Source organism: Balaenoptera acutorostrata, chromosome 14 (assembly GCF_949987535.1).
Source record: "Balaenoptera acutorostrata chromosome 14, mBalAcu1.1, whole genome shotgun sequence".
In the NCBI taxonomy this organism is placed as follows: domain Eukaryota; kingdom Metazoa; phylum Chordata; class Mammalia; order Artiodactyla; family Balaenopteridae; genus Balaenoptera; species Balaenoptera acutorostrata.
Genome location: NC_080077.1, coordinates 19,715,852 through 19,736,604, shown reverse-complemented (window position 1 = coordinate 19,736,604; position 20,753 = coordinate 19,715,852). Strand labels below are relative to the sequence as shown.

General features: G+C 36.5%; 1 protein-coding gene across 3 annotated transcripts in view; it reads left to right on the top strand.

Annotated features, from left to right (window-relative positions):
• GRM1 (glutamate metabotropic receptor 1) overlaps positions 1 to 20,753 on the top strand; it is a 406,154-nt gene that overhangs the window by 147,710 nt on the left and 237,691 nt on the right. For all 3 annotated transcript variants that reach the window (XM_057528228.1, XM_057528229.1, XM_007171344.2), the window contains one exon: positions 3,383 to 3,632. In XM_057528228.1, the coding sequence (XP_057384211.1) occupies positions 3,383 to 3,632 (250 nt within the window). The remainder of the gene's footprint in view (positions 1 to 3,382; positions 3,633 to 20,753) is intronic.

Here is a 20,753-nt window from a genome sequence, read left to right as displayed (position 1 = left end):
GTCCATGTAGGAGGCAGTATAAAATGGTGGTTATGAACAGGAACTTCTGAGTTAGATGTTGAATCCTATATTCGTCACTGTTTGATCTTAGGCAAGTTACATAACCTCTTAGAGCTTCCACATCCCCATCAGAGACTTATAACTTCTATATGGAGTTGTAATGAAAAAATGAAGTGCTTAGGTATTTAGCACAGTACCAGAGACAGCAAATATTCATCAAATTGAAGGCAAAGTCAATGTCCGATAATTCTGGGCAACTCTTTAAAGAGCAGAGCCTAGGGATTTTTTCCAAGTTGAGAGCTCAATAATCTATTTGATAATTGAATAAAAATATGCAGCTCGCTACCAGACCTGAGTGTTAACATTTACATAGTACTTTTAAGAGTTTTATTATGTCAGTTCTTTATATACTTAGAACTCCTTCCAGGGTTACACAGAGAAGTATCTAAATAAATTCCTCACTACCAGGAAAGGCAAGAGGAGGTCTGGGTGGTCAGATGGAAAGGAGAGGGGAGACAGAGGGTAGGTTCTGTGCTGAGTGTTTTATTTTAAGTCTGGCATCGCTTGCTCATGACCAAGGAGTCAGGCAAAGAATACATGTCCTCTAGTTTTCTTTCTATCTGTGGAAAATCTGTTTATATTTTAAGATCCAGAATAAAAGCACTTTCTTTTTTTCCCAGATTTTTGAGATATAATTGACAAACAAAATAGTGTATGTTTAAGGTGTGCAATGTGGTAGTTTATATATATATATATATATATATACATTGTGAAATGATTACCACAGTCAAGTTAATTTACACATCCATTACCTCATAGTTACCTCTTTTGTTGTTTTTCTGAGAACATTTAAGATCTACTCTCAGCAAATTTCAAATATACAATATATATTATTAGCTGTAGATTATTATATATGATATATATATTATATATATAATTACCTGTATAGTCACCATACTGTACATTAGATACCCAGAACTTACCCATCTTATAACTGAGATTTTGCATTCTTTGACCAACATCTCCCCAGTTTCTCCATTCCCCCACTTCTAGTAACCGCTGTTCTACTCTCTGGCTCTATGAGCTTGACTTTTTTTAGATTTCACATATAACAGATATCATACAGTATTTGTTTTTCTATGTCTGACTTATTTCACTTAGCATAATGTCCTCCAGGTTTACCCATGTTATTGCAAATGGTGGCCTTACCTTCATTTTTACAACAAATATTCCATTTTATGGCTAATATTCCATATTTTATGGCTAATATTCTATGGATAATATTCCATTCCATATATATGTTATATATATATGTATATAATATATATATGGAATATAACATTTATTACATTTTCTTTATCCATTCACGCATCAATGGACATTTAGGCTATTTCCGTATCTTGGCTATTTAAGATACTGATTACATTTCCTTTGGATATACACCTAGTAGAGGGATTACTGAATCATATGATAGTTCCATTTTAAAATTTTGGAGAACTTCATATTGTTTCCCATAATGGCTGTATCAATTTACATTCCTGCCAACAATATACAAGGATTCCTTTTTCTCCACACCTTCCATACCACAAGTACTTTCTTTAGGCAGCTCTTCCTGATTCCTAACCCATAGCATCTCTATCAGATATTTACATTTGAGTTAGTCATGTCATTGCTACTAAATGAAAGTAACATGATTTTAAGCTTCCTAGAGGTGATTTTCTTCCTTTTTTGTATAGTATTTGTATGTAGTACTATCATCAACATAATGAGTACAAATAAGATAAAATTTATGAATGCAATGTTTAAAATATAAAGATTTATAAAAGTACAAGTCATTCTTATATTAGAGTTACTTTTGTAGAAATATGTATGCTAGTTTGGAGTCTCGTAGGCTTCATAAGAGAAATGAGCAGTTTAAACATGGTCTACCACATCATACTCAGCTCTCAATCAACTTGTATAATGAAGAATTGCTATCCAAACAAGAAAATAAGAATAAAGTAATTGAAACAAGTATTTCATAGAACCAATTGACCTATGCTGACATTTTCAAAAAAACTTATGAAAACATACGTGTTTAGTTGCTCGTTGCTGTTAAGAGAAACAAACAGTAACTTAGGAATCAGGTAGACTGTTCCAGTTCTAACACAAACAAGCTTCATGCCTACTGGTGAGCCACTTCACTTGGCCCAGTTTCCTTGCTGTAACCTGAAGGGTTTGCACAGAGTATGTCTAAGGCCTTTACTAGATTTAAAACACAAGGATTTTCTTATTCAAATGCATAGAATATTTTTGCTCCTTTAGTCTGCATGTATTTCGATAAAAGAGTAAAATCTTCTTCTGTGATTGTAGTCCAAAGGTGGCACCTTAGCAATAAAGTTGTTCCCCTTGTAACACCATCTTATGATGCCTTTTCAGTGCCTTTTTTTGAAAGAGTTGGCTGGTGATGTCTTTGTACCTTGTAGATTCCTGAACCTGCATTTATTATTGTAAGCGGCATCTGATTTCCTTCCTCGTGCCCTCTTCTGCAGGCAGATGAGGCATTCACTTACCAGCGGCAGTCTTCCCCCTTATAATCGGTCAGTGCCTCTTGTCTGAGCCATGATGTGTGACCACAGTCCATGGAGCTGAGGATTTTGTCATGTGTTAAATCTTCCATTCGGGCTTCACTGGACTGTATTAAGCCACTGAAGGTGGTTAACTGAAGAGGCAAAAACATTAATTTGGTAATTTAATCTTATGAAACAGGAAACGAGAACTCTTTTCTTGTTTCAAAAATACAGGAAAATCTTATAAGTTTCATAACAAAGTCCGTGAAACTTTTATAGATATTGAGATTTAAAACTTTTATAGATATTGAGATCTATAGCTGGTTTTTGTCTGCATATTCCGGCCTGGTCAGGTGCTCCATTTGCTTTTCTTACTCACTCTTCATGGAAATGTTGCAGGACTTGCTATCACCATGAGTGTCTGCTCTTAACCTGGCAGCCAGCTGAAGCAAACCCTCAAATGAACACATCTCATTGTGCTGGTTGACCTCCTACCCCAATGTTCTGACTTGTCCCACGTTGCTAAAATCTGGAACAACCACTAGTAATCATGGTTGTAAAACAGGGCAGCCGTCCCTCATTTCTCAAAACCTGTTTCACTGTGGACACCCTAGTTATATAGTTTTCCATTATTTTCACAGAGTTGATAGTTTGATTACATTTGATTATTCTCTTTAGTCCATCCAGATCTTCCTTCAGTCCCTGTTATATATACAAATTATTTGGCAAGTCTGTCCTCTTCATTCCCTGTGACTAATGAGTCTCCTTTTCCTAGCTTGTTACTGCTGCTGCTGCCAGGTTGTCTTGAACATCTGCTGATTGTTTCTGGACAGGGAATTACGGGGAGAGCGGAATGGATGCTTTCAAAGAGCTGGCTGCCCAGGAAGGCCTCTGCATCGCCCATTCAGACAAAATCTACAGCAATGCTGGGGAGAAGAGCTTTGACCGACTCCTGCGCAAGCTCCGAGAGCGGCTTCCCAAGGCCAGAGTGGTGGTTTGCTTCTGCGAAGGCATGACCGTCAGAGGCCTCCTGAGTGCTATGCGGCGCCTGGGAGTCATGGGCGAGTTCTCCCTCATAGGAAGGTAAATCTCAATCTCTCTCTCTCCCTCTCTTTCACACACACACACACACACACACACACACACACACACACACACACTTTGGCGCACATATACTTCCTCTCACAAAACTGGACTTCCTGATTCCAAAGCGGGTGAGATGTGCATTCCTTCTGGATCTCACTGAGAGTGGGGCTATTTCTATTTTCATGATAGACAAGAGCAGAGCAGTCGATGACAAGATGATGAGACTATTTCAGAAAAAGGTGGGAAGTTTTTGCTAGAATGTTTTGTCCTGGCGAATTATTCTTTTCATTTGCTTCCCCCCTTCCACCCCTCCTCCTCCCAAAACCACACGAATGCTTTTCTCTTCATATTCCTAAACATAGATATCTTAATGAGGTGTTGGTGGATGGAAGGTAGTAGTGAAGATGGAAATACACATTAAGATCTGAAATTTAAAGGGCTAGTTGAGTGCAGGTGAAGACATGCAGCTGAACTCTGGTACTTGATAGTATAATATCTTACACTTATGGGGTGGCTAGTAGTGATGTTTTCAGCATGTAATTTCTGGAATTGCAGGTGGTGGGTTCCAAAGTCTATGTTCTTTCTAAACCATATGTACTTGTGCTGGAATGGAGATTTTCAGTATCATTGTATTTTTCATAGGGTTTTTGACCTAATGGGTATCTTGTTTGATTTGATTTACCATCTTCTAATACTACATAAAGGAACTGATCAATTTTTCCAAGGAACCTACTAAGTTTACTTGAATGAAAGCTTCCACTGATCTATGACTCTGTCACACTCATCTTCCAGATCTCTTTTTCTTCTCCATCTTCTCTTTTGGCTAGAGTACAATCTTTTCTCACCTTTTGAAGCACCTTAACCAGTGACCCTTTTCTCTAGGAAACGGGACAGTGGTGGTGTGGATATCCTCCCTGGACCTTTCCCTTCTGGCATTGCACTTGTGATAATGACTGCAATGCTAATAAAACTAATCTCACCTTCATCTGGAACTAGAGGTACAGGACCTATCAAAAACTTTTGAGTAGAGGGTAGGATAGAAATACAGCTAAATGAATAAAGAAACAAAGAAATGATCTCTAGGCATGAGGAGGTATGAAGTCAAGGTCAAAGTATAATTCAAGATTAAGAAAATTATTGAATTTGGGTGAAATTGGCACACTGCCGTAAATGTCTTTTTGGCTTCTTCAACATGATGCAGTTGTGTGAGGCCATTTAAGAAAGCATCTCTAAAGAAGGAGTATTTAAAGAAGGAATGTTAGTTCCTTCATGAGTGAAAAAGGATGTAAGCAGCATTGTTGAAGTGTTACATGGAATAAGGTTCTTAATATACGCATCAGGACAGGTGGCATATAGATATTCAATCTTTTAATTGATTTTGTAAAAATGACTGCTTTTATGAAAGGTGCTTGTTTTTTAAAAAAATCTCATGTTTACCATTTTCAAAAGAAGAAAAGTCTGTTTTGCAGGTTTCCTTCTGTTTAATATCCCCAAAGAGAGGCTAGCTACCTGGATTCTGGAAATCTCAAACAGATGTAGCAAATATGTGAGCTTTGGGGTATAAAGACTGCCTAATTGTGAAATACATTTATACAAAATGCTGCAGTGAGTAATTGGAGTGTAAAGAACTCATTCTATTATCATTATTTTAAAGCTGGTCAAGAATAATAATGTAAACTTATCTCTCTGGCTCTTGCTTACCTGCTAATAATGCAGCTGAGTCCCTACAGGTATTTCTGAGTCTCACATGTGCTTGTCCGTGGAGATATCACTTCCTTTACTCCTCTCTTGCTCTACCTCATATCTTCTGGGTTCTACTGATGTATCCTAGAGACACTATCATCACAACAAGCACCTGTGCTCCTGAGGACACTGCTCCCTGTACCAGTGGTCACTGACAATAAAGCATGGAGCCCTGGAGATGTCAAAGCTATGCCATGCAGTGCTTCTCTGGCTTTCTGGGCTATATTCCATGAGGGTCTATCAAAGTGATATTGGCTTTTACTCTCATATCTTAGAGGATTTTGTGGAAAACAGCCTTTTTTTCATTCTTTTTTCACAGCTCTCTCCCTTCCCTGGGAGAGATATGAGTCCAGAGGGAGCTGAGCTGGCAATAAAGACAAGTAGTAACACAACAACATACCTAGTATCAGCTTTTCCTTCAGAAGCTTGATTCTCCTACTTCCTGTGGGATGAATTCTAACCCAAGCACTCCTCTGTTCCTCATGCCAATGGACATTTGGTGAGCTTGGTTCCCTAATTTCAGCAGACGTGTCCAGAAGGGTTCCAGTTTAACACCAAGTTGCAACTTCTAGCTACATTTGTAATGCTGTCAAATATATCTCCTTCCTATTTAAAGGAGGTTTAATTTACCAAATGATAAAATCCTTTGAGGTCAGGAGCCATTGTTTAATTTCTTTCAGAATACGTGGTATGATTCTGGATGCTGCCAGATTCACAAGAGGGCATTGTGTAGATGGTGATGGACCTCTTTTCACAGAGGTGAAGATAAGTAAATCATGATGTAGATTGCAGCAAGAGACATTTAGTTAAGAAAAAATTAGAAATTCCTGAAGGTTTGTCCTGGAAGTTTGTACTCCTCTGCCTCCTGTGACTCCTCTTTTCTCTTACACTTCACATCCAACATAGAAGGAAATGTTGTTGGTGCTACAATCAAAACATATCCAGACTTTGACAGCTTAATACCTTTCTTGCTGCTACCATCCTAGTCCAAGCCAACATCATCTCTCACTTGGGTTATGGCAATAACCTCCTAATTGATCCTTGCCTTGCGCTTCCCTGCCATTTATTCTTTTTTTTTTTTAAACATCTTTATTGGAGTATAATTGCTTTACAATGGTGTGTTAGTTTCTGCTTTATAACAAAGTGAATCAGTTATACATATACATATGTTTCCATATCTCTTCCCTCTTGCATCTCCCTCCCTCCTACCCTCCCTATCCCACCCCTCTAGGTGGTCGCAAAGCACAGAGCTGATCTCCCTGTGCTATGCGGTTGCTTCCCACTAGCTATTTTACGTTTGGTAGTGTATATATGTTCATGCCACTCTCTCACTTTGTCACATCTTACCCTTCCTCCTCCCCATATCCTCAAGTCCATTCCCTAGTAGGTCTGTGTCTTTATTCCCGTCTTGCCACTAGGTTCTTCATGACCTTTTTTTTTTTTCCCCTTAGATTCCATATATATGTGTTAGCATACTGTATTTGTTTTTCTCTTTCTTACTTACTTCACTCTGTATGACAGACTCTAACTCCATCCACCTCACTACAAGTAACTCCATTTCGTTTCTTTTTATGGCTGAGTAATATTCCATTGTATATATGTGCCACATCTTCTTTATCCATTCATCTGTCGATGGACACTTAGGTTGCTTCCATGTCCTGGCTATTGTAAATAGAGCTGCAATGAACATTTTGGTACATGACTCTTTTTGAATTATGGTTTTCTCAGGGTATATGCCCAGTAGTGGAATTGCTGGGTCATATGGTAGTTCTATTTTTAGTTTTTTAAGGAACCTCCATACTGTTCTCCATAGTGGCTGTATCAATTTACATTCCCACCAACAGTGCAAGAGTGTTTCCTTTTCTTCACACCCTCTCCAGCATTTATTGTTTCTAGATTTTTTGATGATGGCCATTCTGACCGGTGTGAGATGATATCTCATTGTAGTTTTGATTTGCATTTCTCTAATGATTAATGATATTGAGCATTCTTTCATGTGTTTGTTGGCAATCTGTACATCTTCTTTGGAGAAATGTCTGTTTAGGTCTTCTGCCCATTTTTGGATTGGGTTGTTTGTTTTTTTGTTATTGAGCTGCATGAGCTGCTTGTAAATCTTGGAGATTAATCCTTTGTCAGTTGCTTCATTTGCAAATATTTTCTCCCATTCTGATCCATTAAGGCAAATGGATCTTTTAAAAATTTAAGTCAGGTAATGTCTTTTAACCTTACATGCTCAATACCTGAAAATGGCTTTCCATTTTTCTTATGACAATGTCCTTGCAATGGCCTTCAAAGTCACACATTCTGTCATTGGGACTGAGTTTTTTACAATGGAGTAATAAACTATAATGACAGAAATAGAATTTTTAAATAGAAAGTTCTCCAAGATATTAAAAATATCCTATATTTAATGAATGCATGTAATGGAAAAACAAAACAAAACATGAGCTAAGAGTTCAACTCTGCCACAAAGTAATCATGTGATCTTAAGTCACGTTTTGTCTCCGAGTCTATTTTTTTTTTCTATAAAAATTAATGACTTGGCTCCAGATCATCTTTAAATATTTTTCCAGTCCTAGAATTTATCATATATTAAGACCATATGACTGAACCACGTTCAAAAGAATGTATTTATAGATTCATTTTTTTCTAAAGTTATTCATGAATTTGGATTAATCAATTTACACTTTTCACAAGTCACCTTGTTAAAACCAGGAGAATTCATTGAATACAACTACTCAGAATTAGTGTCTTAATCTGTGGTCATGCAATGTAGCCAGCATATCCACATGAAAATCAAACCTTTGACTCTGAACAAACTGGAATAATATTCTCACCAAGTAAGTTAATTAACCATAGTCAAGTTAATCATCACACAGAAGAGCCATTCTTTCTTGTTTCTATGAAACTGCCTCTTTCGAGATCCTTCTCAAAATTGTGTGCAACATATCTATAATTATATTTTAATTATGATGGTGATGATGATGATAACATTTATTTAGGACTTACTGTATGCCAGGTGCTGTTCTAAGCACTTTTTATACATAAACTCATTTAGTCGTCGTAAAAATATGATGAGATAGGCGCTAATATTATTTCTATTTTAATGTATGGAGATGTAAAGAACTTGTCAAAAAGTGTCACAGTTGGGATTTGAACCTAGGCAATGTGACTTCAGATTTCATGCCCTTATTCACTAAGTTATACTGTGTGTGTCAAGCTATGATTGTTTTGTTTAAGAGATACTATCTTTACCCTTAGTTTTCTTTCCGTTTGCTCTCTCTTCTTGAGATTTATTTCATTGTTTAGACCCACATTCTTTGGAAAAATAAACTGAGTTATGTTCATGAGAAAATTATTTTACATTTCTAATTATTCTCTACATCTATGAATCCTTTTTTATTTCTCTCTTAGTGTTAAATGTTTTATATGATATTTCAGTAAAGGGGCCATTCTTTTCAAGCTCATTATTTTTATTTTAACATGAGACTCCACAATATCATTCTCTATTTGTATACAGTCTATATCTATGGAACTATACCCATGTAAAAGCTAATTTGGAATAAGTGGGTGATATTTCTCTGAAATCCTCAGTAGTAACTATTACAATTCTAAAAATTAACTGATGGATTTGTTCTAATTCCTGTATTCTTTTATTTGAAGAAAGTGAAAATAAGCATGGTTTACATGTGTAAACACATAATAGCTATGATTTATTGAAGTTTTGGTATGTACTAGGTTAATAATATATGATATCTCCAGTCCTAACAACAACTCTGAAAGGTTGATTTGGAAGGTAAAGAAGTTAAACAATTACCCCAAATTCCTAAATTAATAAGTGGTGAAGACAGAGTCAAACTTCCTACTATACCATAGCATCATGCGGATATGTAAATATCGAATTGTAACCTCCTCAATGATAGGAACCACGTTTTATATACTTTTTATTTTCTTATCATGCCAAGTGAAGTATTTTGATGTGTTAATTATTTAATAACTATGTCATAAAGCTTGGAGTGTCACAGTGAGAGCAGGTAGCTTCATTGTGTGACCCTGTGTTCCCTTTCATTTTCCAGGATCAGTAAGTTTTACCTAGTGTGGTAAAGGTTGATGTTCTTCAATCAGCCTCTATTTCTAGAATTTTTCTGTAAAATTGGGACTAATATTTGCTTACCTGTCAGGTTGTTGTATTTGTCTAAGCACAAAATGCTTACTTGTCTGTTAAACCAAAGCTGAGCGTCAATATTGGGTCCCTTAAAGATACACTATTTTCTGAGGGCGAGTGAGAGCTTTTTGGCTTTAGTCCTATGCCTAGTGTTGGCATTATCCTGGGCTTTTACCCTGCCTTCCTCATCTTGGGAAGCCCTTCTACTAGGTTTACATTCTACTTTTTTAGGAGTCTCTGTATAGATATACTTAGGTATACCATATTTAAATATGTATTTCCTAGCCCCTTCTACTGCATTATGACATGTTATTTCTCCACTGTAAGAAATAAGCATCCAATAAAGATAATTAGGTCAATAACTTTCCATCTCATCCCCTCTCTCTACTGTATCCTGGTCAATCAGTTTATAAGTATATGGTACTTACATTTCAAATGCCTATCCGTTTCTTATTGGTGTGTGCTGTTTTACCTGTCTTCCCTCCCAACTCTGTCATCTTCTCACATACTAGACCCACTTTCCATTATCTGTCACTGCAGAGAAATCTGCACCCCCCCCCCATCTAAAACCTGATCCATGAAAATACTAACACCATGATTTATGAGTTGAAAGCACAATGAACAACTTTAGGCACATATTCAAAAAACTGATTGAAATGAAGCAGTTACTTTATCTGGAAAGAAGCTTATAGTTTCATTTTAAAACAAAGGAAGCTCTTGTTTTTTACAATGTACATTTTGTCTTTTTCTTCCAGAACCTAAACACATATTTAGAAAAGTGACCTCTATACCCTTGAAACATAAGATGGTATACCATTGTGTTATGTTCCACACAGTTATATTTTTAATGAAAAATGAGTTGTTTTAGATCCCATCTTTCCATTTTGGAAAAAAAAGGGGAAATATCTAAAGTTTGCAGCCTTCAGGCAAAATTGCAAAGGTTATGTGTTTTAAGTAAATGTGGACTTCCAGTGAAGTGTGACATCCCCCAAAATGGATTATAATCAAGTTGCTGCCAAAGCTGATGAGCATTTTCTGATGCATAATGGTCACGACTTATAGATTCACAACCTGGCCTTCTCTAGTTTCCCAAGGGTGAAAAATGATTACTAACCTGCTGACAGACTATCGCTTCCTTAAAACACTCCTGCTCCAAAGGCAGATTAATGAGAGCTTTGTGGAAGATTACACTGTTAGAAAAAGACCATGAGAAATGTGTGCTAAGGAAGGAGAAGGGATTTAGTTTAGAGTACTCTGGAGAATAAACATCCTTTGTAGGATATTGACAGCTATTTTGAGCATAGATCTCAGCCACAGAAATGCTCAGGATTTCCACAAAATTGGGGCGGCTGATTTGCATTAAAGTTAGTAATGATTAACTCTTCCTTTATACCAACACCTATTTCCACGTTTCAGAAAATGGACACCTGAAAACTAAAAGACTACTATCATGGTCTCTACTTGCCTAGGAAGTATTAGAAACACTGAAGGAAAGGATTTTGGGTGCCTTCTGTATCTATAAGGCACTGGCTCAAATTCGAATGAATGAAAAAGGAGGTCATTATGATTTACCCAAGTTTGTGTTTGAGGCTGATTGAAGACTACAGGGAATTTATCTTAATGAATTTTCATAGTTCCTATGACAGTCAGTTCTCAACCTGGCTGCACATCACACTCAGTAGGCGCTCTTAGGAATGTGGATTCCTGGATCTTACCCCAGGCCATTAGTAGAATTTCTTGGTGAGGGATTTGGATCTTCTTCTTTTTTTAAAAGGGCTAAAGATGAGTTAAATTTGTGAGAACCACTACTCTGTGATGCCTATATCAGTGTTTTGTACTCAGGTGGTGTTCACTATGAATGAATTGCTTACAGGATATATTTGAAAGGGAAGATGAAGTGAAAAGTTTAACTCCACTGCCTGTCAATCCACCATTTTATCTCCCGTTTTCTTTTTTGGATTGTATTTTGCTTTATTATTTCTTGAAATTTATTTATTTTCAAAATTTTCTTTTAAAAGTAAAGATACATTTGAAAGTAGTGTATAATAGTAGTAGTAGTAGTAGTAGTAGTAGTAGCAGTAGTAATGGTAATAGCAATAAACACTTTGCAACTCTGCTTATTTCCTGTGTTTCTGTCTCCTCCTGATGCCCGAACTGGCCTATTGACCTGCCCCCTGAAAACACTGCCATGTTCCAATTCTCAGACTTACCAAAATGCAGAGTAAGGAGCACATACACTTGTGGCAGATTTAGCCTCTGCCATCTCCAAATCTAGGGTTGCCCGTGGCTGATCAATGAACTACTATTGTTGAGTACAATTGATCCTTGAACAACACAGGTTTGAACTGCACAGGTCTACTTTTACATGGATATTTTTCATTAGTAAATATTACAAGTACTACGTGGTCGGTGGTTGGCTGAATCTGCAGATGGGGAGGAAATGCAGATATGGAGTGCCGACTATAATTATACGTTATGTAAGTGGATTGAACCCCACGTTGTTCAGGGGTCAGCTGTAGTATTCTATGGCATGAATATGCTTCAATTTGCTTATCTATTCTCCTATTGATGGACATTTGGGTTGTTTCCAGGTTTGACTATAATGAATAATGCAGCTATGAATATGATTTGTGTAAGTGTGTGTGTGGACACATATATTTAATTCTCTTTAGGAAATATCTAGAGTGAGATTACGAGTCACGTGGTAAGTGTATATTTAACTTTATAAATTACTTTATAAGAAACTGCAGAACTACTTTCCAAAGTGGCTGTAAAATTTTGCAGTTCTACCAGCACTGTATGAGAGTTCTAATTTTTCCACATCTTCAAAATAGTACGGCCAGTCTTTTCGGCTTTCGGCTATTCTAGTGGGTGTCTAGTGGCATGTCTTTGTTGTTTTAATTTGCATTTCCTAAAGACTAATAACGTTGAAAAATTTTATGTACTTATTTGCCATTTTAATATCTTTTTTTTTGGTAAAATCTCTTGTACACATCTATGTCCATTTTATCAATTTGTTTGCCTTATTATGAAGTTATAAAAATTCTGTATAACTTCTGGACTCAAATAATTTATATTATATATGTATAGCATATGTTTTCTCAGTATGTATCTGAAAATTTAATTTTGTTCATAGTATCTTTGAAAAATGGAACATTTAAAATTTTGAAAGTTATCAGTTTCTTTTTTTATGGTTTATGCTTTGTGTTCTATCAAAGATGGCTTTATCTACTCCAAGGTTACAAACATTTTCATAGAAGTTTTATAATTTTTACTTTTATAGCTAGATATGATTAAATCATATATTTGGAGTTAATTTTCACATATATTGTGAGATGAGTGAATACTTATTTTTTTTTGGACATAAGAGTATCCAGCTTTTCCAGAACTATGTATTGAAAAGACTATAATTTCCCCATTGAAGTAACCTGTCATTTAGTTGAAAACAGTTGACTATATATGCATATACATTACTTATTTCCTATCCCTCTGTCCTATTTTAAATTAATTGAATATGTATATATAGCATTCCATTTTATCTTTACTTTTTTACTTAACTAGCTATCATGTTATTTTATGAATAGTTGATCTCGGGTTTACACTATGCTTTTTAAAGTTATTATTGTCCCCACCTTCTAAGAATATTATACCACATCACATATAGTATAAGAACTTTGTAGCAATATATATACATTTCTCCCTCCTGACCTGTGTTCTGTTGTCATGATATATTTTACTTCTAATTCTATTCCAAAATTCAAAATACATTGTTATTGTTTTTGCTAGAGTGGTCAATTAGCTATCCAAGAAATCAAAAGTGAGAAAAATTATCTTCTATAATTACCAGTATAATTACTATCTGCGATCTTCTTTATTCCTGTGTAGATCTATATTTTCTATGGATTATTTTCCTTCTGCCTGAAGAATTTCCTTTAACATTACTTGAGGAGCTGGTCTGCTGAGATAAATTCTCTCTACTTTTTTTGTCTGTGAATGTTTTTATTTTGCCTTAATTAAAAAAAAATGTTCTGGTATAGTAATCTAGGTTGATAGTTGTTTTTACTCCCAATGCTTTAGAAATATTCAAATATATTTCTGACTTGCATAGCTTCTGATGAGAAATCTGCTGTAATTCTTTTGTTCCTCTACTGTGTATTTCTATTATTCTTTTAAGCATGTCTCTTTATCACTAGTTTTCAGCAATTTGAGTATGATAATCCTTGATGTGTTTTTTGTCATATTTGTTTGACTTGGGGTTCATTGAACTTCTTAGATATGTGGGTTTGTAGTTTTTTTTAAAATCAAGTTTGAAAGGTGATCAGCTGTTCTTCCCTAAAATATTATTTCTGTGCTGGCCATTCTTTTCTTTCTTTCTTTTTTTAACGTCTTTATTGGGGTATAATTGCTTTACAATGGTGTGTTAGTTTCTGCTTTATAACAAAGTGAATCAGCTATGCATATATATTTATCCCTATTTCTCCTTCCTCTTGCGTCTCCCTCCCACCCTCCCTATCCCACCCCTCTAGGTGGTCACAAAGCACTGAGCTGATCTCCGTGTGCTATGCAGCTGCTTCCCACTAGCTATCTATTTTACATTTGGTAGTGTATATATGTCCATGCCACTCTCTCACTTTGTCCCAGCTTACCCTTCCCCCTCCCCATGTCCTCAAGTCCATTCTCCAGTTGGTCTGTGTCTTGATTCCCGTCTTGCCCCTAGGTTCTTCATGACCTTTTTTTTTTTTTTTTTTTTAGATTCCATATATATGTGTTAGCATACGGTATTTGTTTTCCTCTTTCTGACTTACTTCACTCTGTATGACAGACTCTAGGTCCATCCACCCCACTACAAATAACTCAATTTCACTTCTTTTTATGGCTGAGTAATATTCCATTGTATATATGTGCCACATCTTCTTTATCCATTCATCTGTCGATGGGCACTTAGGTTGCTTCCATATCCTAGCTATTGTAAACAGTGCTGCAATGAACATTGGGGTGCATGTGTCTTTTTGAATTATGGTTTTCTCAGGGTATATGCATAGTAGTGGTATTGCTGGGTCGTATGGTAGTTCTATTTTTAGTTTTTTAAGGAACCTCCATACTGTTCTCCATAGTGGCTGTATCAATTTACATTCCCACCAACAGTGCAAGAGGGTTCCCTTTTCTCCACACTCTCCAGCATTTATTGTTTCTAGATTTTTTGATGATGGCCATTCTGACCAGTGTGAGGTGATATCTCATTGTAGTTTTGATTTGCATTTCTCTAATGATTAGTGATGTTGAGCAGCTTTTCATGTGCTTCTTGACCATCTGTATATCTTCCTTGGAAAAATGTCTATTTAGGTATTCTGCCCATTTTTGGATGGTTTTTTTTTTTTTTTTTAAATATTGAGCTGCCTGAGATGCTTGTATATTTTGGAGATTAATCCTTTGTCAGTTGGTTCGTTTGCAAATATTTTCTCCCATTCTGAGGGTTGTCTTTTCATCTTGTTTATAGTTTCCCTTGCTGTGCAAAAGTTTTTAAGTTTCATTAGGTCCCATTTGTTTATTTTTGTTTTTATTTCCATTTCTCTAGGAGGTGGGTCAAAATGCATCTTGCTGTGATTTACGTCATAGAGTGTTGTGCTTATGTTTTCCTCTAAGAGTTTTATAGTGTCTGGCCTTACATTTAGGTCTTTAATCCATTTTGAGTTTATTTTTGGCTATGGTGTTAGGGAGTTTTCTACGTTCATTCTTTTACATGTAGCTGTCCAGTTTTCCCAGCACCACTTATTGAAGAAGCTGTCTTTTCTCCATTGTATATCCTTGCCTCCTTTATCAAAGATAAGGTGACCATATGTGCGTGGGTTTATCTATGGGCTTTTTATCATGTTCCATTAATCTATATTTCTGTTTTTGTGCCAGTACCATACTGTCTTGATTACTGTAGATTTGTAGTATAGTCTGAAGTCAGGGAGTCTGATTCCTTCAGTCCGTTTTTCTTTCTCAAGATTGTTTTGGCTATTCGGGGTCTTTTGTGTTTCCATACAAATTGTGAAATTTTTTGTTCTAGTTCTGTGAAAAATGCCATTGGTCATTTGATAAGGATTGCATTGAATCTGTAGATTGTTTTGGGTAGTAGAGTCATTTTCACAATGTTGATTCTTCCAATCCAAGAACATGGTATATCTCTCCATCTGTTTGTATCATCTTTAATTACTTTCATCAGTGTATTATAGTTTTCTGCATACAGGTCTTTTGTCTCCTTAGTAGGTTTATTCCTAGATTCCTAGGTATTTTATTCTTTTTGTTGCAGTGGTAAATGGGAGTGTTTCCTTAACTTCTCTTTCAGAATTTTCATCATTAGTATATAGGAATGCAAGAGATTTCTGTGCATTAATTTTGCATCCTGCTACTTTACCAAATTCATTGATTAGCTCTAGTAGTTTTCTGGTAGCATCTTTAGGATTCTCTATGTATAGTGTCATGTCATCTGCAAACAGTGAGAGTTTTACTTCTTTTCCGGAATACAATGCATTCCTTGTATTTCTTATTCTTCTCTGATTGCTGTGGCTAAAACTTCCAAAACTATGTTGAGTAGTAGTGGTGAGAGTGGGCAACCTTGTCTTGTTCCTGATCTTAGTGGAAATGGTTTCAGTTATTCACCATTGAGAACAATGCTGGCTGTGGATTTGTCATATATGGCCTTTATTAAGTTGAGGTAAGTTCCCTCTATGCCTACTTTCCAGAGGGTTCTTATCATAAATGGTGTTGAATTTTGTCAAAAGATTTTTCTACATCTATTGAGATTATCATATGGTTTTTATACTTCAGTTTGTTAATATGGTGTATCACACTGTTTGATTTGAATATATTTAAGAATCCTTGCATTCCTGGGGTAAACCCTAGTTGATCACGGTGTATGATCCCTTCAATGTGCTGTTGGATTCTGTTTGCTAGTATTTTGTTGAGGACTTTTCCATCTGTTTTCATCAGTGATATTGGCCTGTAGTTTTCTTTTTTTGTGACATCTTTGTCTGAATTTGGTGTGAGGGTGATTGTGGCCTTGCAGAATGAGTTTGGGAGTGTTCCTCCCTCTGCTATATTTTGGAACAGTTTGAGAAGGAAAGGTGTTAGCTCTTCTCTAAATGTTTGATAGAATTCACCTGTGACACCATCTGGTCCTGGACGTTTGTTTGTTGGAGGATTTTTAATCACAGTTTCAATTTCAGTGCTTGGGATTGGTATGTTTATGTTTTCTATTTCTTCCTGGTTCAGTCTCGGAAGGTTGTGCTTTTCTGAGAATTTGTCCGTGCCTTACAGGTTGTCCATTTTATTGACATATAGTTGCTTGTAGTAATCTCTCATGATACTTTGTATTTCTGCAGTGTCACTTGTTATTTCTTTGTTTTCATTACTAATTCTATTGATTTGAGTCTTCTCCCCTTTTTTCAGAAGGAGTCTGGCTAATGGTTTATCAATTTTGTTTATCTTCTCAAAGAACCAGCTTTTAGGTTATTTATCTTTGCTCTTGTTTCCTTCATTTCTTTTTCATTTATTTCTGATCTGATATTTATGATTTCTTTCCTTCTGCTAACTTTAGGTTTTGTTGTTCTTCTTTCTCTAATTCCTTTAGGTGTAAGGTAAGGTTGTTTATTTGAGATGTTTCTGTTTATTGAGGTAGGATTGTATTGCTGTAAATTTCTCTCTTAGAAATTTTGCTGCATCCCATAAGTTTTGGGTCATCATGTTTTCATTGTCATTTCTTTCTAGGTATTTTTTGATTTCCTCTTTGATGTCTTCAGTGATCTCTTGTTTATTTAGTAGTGTATTGTTTAGCCTCCATGTGTTTGTATTTTTTACATATTGTTTCCTGTAATTGATTTCTAGTCTCATAGCATTGTGGTCGGAAAGGGTACTTGATACAATTTCAATTTTCTTAAATTTACCGAGGCTTGATTTGTGACAAGATATGATCTATCCTGGAGAATGTTCCATGAGCACTTGAGAAAAAAGTGTATTCTGTTGTTTTTGAATGCAATGTCCTATAAATATCAATGAAGTCCATCTTGTTTAATGTGTTGTTTAAAGCTTGAGTTTCCTTATTTGTTTTCACTTTGGATGATCTGTCCAATGGTGAAAGTGGGGTGTTAAAGTCCCCTACTCTGATTATGTTACTGTCGATTTCTGCTTTTATGGTTTTTAGCATGTGCCTTATGTATTGAGGTGTTCCTATGTTGGATGCATAAATATTTACAATTGTTATATCTTTTTCTTGGATTGATCCCTTGATCATTATGTAGTGTCCTTCTTTGTCTCTTGTAATAGTCTTGATTTTAAAGTCTATTTTATCTGATATGAGAATTGCTAGTCCAGGTTTCCTTTGATTTTCATTTTCGTGGAATATCTTTTTCCATCCCCTCAGTTTCAGTCTGTATGTGTCCCTAGGTCTGAAGTGGGTCTCTTGTAGACAGCATATATATGGGTCTTGTTTTGTATCCATTCAGCCAGTCTATGTCTTTTGGTTGGAGCATTTAATCCATTTACATTTAAGGTAATTATCGATATGTATGTTCCTATTACCATTTTCTTAATTGTTTTGGGTTTGTTATTGTAGGTCTTTTCCTTTTCTTGTGTTTACTGCCTAGAGAAGTTCTTTTAGCATTTGTTGTAAAGCTGGTTTGGTAGTGCTGAATTCTCTTAGCTTTTGCTTGTCTGTAAAGTTTTTAATTTCTCTGTCGAATCTGAATGAGGTCCTTGCTGGGTAGAGTAATCTTGGTTGTAGGTTTTTCCCTTTCATCACTTTAAATATGTCCTGCCACTCCCTTCTGGATTGCAGAGTTTCTGCTGAAAGATCAGCTGTTATCCTTATGGGGATTCCCTTGTATGTTATTTGTTGCTTTTCCCTTGGTGCTTTTAATATTTTCTCTTTGTATTTAATTTTGGTAGTTAGATTAATATATGTCTTAGCATGTTTCTCCTTGGATTTATCCTGTTTGGGACTCTCTGCCCTTCCTGGACTTGATTGAATATTTCCTTTCCCATATTAGGGAATTTTTCAACTGTAATCTCTTAAAATATTTTCTCAGTCTCTTTTTTTTCTCTTCTTCTCCTGGGACCCCTATAATTCAAATGTTGGTGCATTTACTGTTGTCCCAGAGTTCTCTGAGACTTAATGTTGTCCCAGAGTTCTCTGAGACTGTCCTCAATTCTTTTCATTCTTTTTTCTTTATTCTGCTCTGCAGTAGTTATTTCCACTATTTTACCTTCCAGGTCATTTATCTGTTCTTCTGCCTCAGTTATTCTGCTATTGATTCTTTCTAGAGAATTTTTAATTTCATTTATTGTGTTGTTCAACATTATTTGTTTGCTCTTTAGTTCTTCTAGGTCCTTTTTAAATGTTTCCTGTATTTTCTCTATTCTATTTCCAAGATTTTGGATCATCTCTACTATCTTTCCTCTGAATTCTTTTTCAGGTAGGCTGCCTATTTCCTCTTCATTTGCTTGGTCTGTTGGGTTTTTACCTTGCTCCTTCATCTGCTGTGTATTTCTTTGTCTTCTCATTTTGCTTAACTTACTGTGTTTGGAATGTCCTTTTCTCAGGCTGCAGGTTCGTAGTTCCAATTGTTTTTGGTGTCTGCCCCCAGTGGGTAAGGTTGGTTCAGTGGGTTGTGTAGGCTTCCTGGTGGAGGAGACTGGTGCCTGTGTTCTGGTGGATGAGACTTGATCTTGTCTTTCTGGTGGGCAGGACCGCATCCAGTGGTGTGTTTTGGGGTGTCTGTGAACTTATTATGATTTTAGGCATCCTCTCTGCTAATAGGTGGGGTTGTGTTCGTGTCTTGCTGGTTGTTTGGCATAGGGTGTCCAGCACTGTAATTTGCTGGTTGTTAAGTAGAGATGAGTCTTAGCGTTGAGATGGAGATCTCTGTGAGAGCTTTCGCCATTTGATATGTGGGGCCAGGAGCTCTCTGGTGGACCAGTGTCCTGATCTTGGCTCTCCCACTGCAGAGGATCAGGCCTTACACCCGGCCAGAGCACCAAGACCCTGTCAGCCACTCAGCTCAGAAGAAAAGGGAGAAAAAAAAAAAAAAACAAGAAAGAAAGAAAAATAAATAAAATAAAATAATTAAAGTAAAATTTTAAAAATTTATTGAAAATAAAAAAATTAAAAAGTAATTTAAAAAAAGAAAGAAAGAAGAGAACAACTAAACCAAATAACAAATCCATCAATGATAACAAGTGCTAGAAACTATACAAAAAAGAAAAAAGAAAAATGGACAGACAGAACCCTAGGACAAATGGTAAAAGCAAAGTTATACAGAGACAATCACACAAAGAAGCATATACATACACACTCACAAAAAGAGAAAAAGGGAAAAAAATATTAAAAAAAGGAAGAGAGCAAACAAATCAATAAACAAATCTACCAATGATATTAAGCTGTAAATACTAAACTAAAATAAACATAAAACCAGAAACAAATTAGATGCAGAAAGGAAACCCCAAGTCTACAGTTGCTCTGAAAGTCCACCGCCTCATTTTTGGGATGATTCGTTGTCTATTGAGGTATTCAACAGATGCAGGGTACATCAAGTTGACTGTGGAGTTTTAATCCGCTGCTCCTGAGGCTGCATGGAGAGATTTCCCTTTCTCTTCTTTGTTCACACAGCTCCTGGGGTTCAGCTTTAGATTTGGCCCCACCTCTGCGTGTAGTTCACCTGAGAGTGTTTGTTCTTTGCTGAGACAGGATGGGGTTAAAGGAGCAGCTGATTCGGGGGCTCTGGCTCAGTCAGGCTGGGGGGAGGGAGGGGTACGGGATGCAGGGCAAGCTTGCGGTGGCAGAGGCCAGCATGACGTTGCAACAGCCTGAGATGTGCCGTGTGTTCTCCCAGGGAAGTTGTCCCTGGATCATGGGACCTTGGCAGTGGCAGGCTGCATAAGCTTCTGGGAGGGGAGATGTGGATAGTGACCTGTGCTTGCACATAGGCTTCTTGGTGTCTGCAGCAGCAGCCTTAGCATCTCACGCCCATCTCTGGTGTCTGTGCTGATAGCCGCGGCTCACGCCCATCTCTGGAGCTCATTTAGGCGGTGCTCTGAATCCCGTCTCCTTGCACACCCCAAAACAATGGTCTCTTTCCTCTTAGGCAGTCCAGACATTTTCCCAGACTCCCTCCTGGCTAGCTGTGGTGCACTAGCCCCCTTCAGGCTGTGCTTACACAGCCAACCCCAGT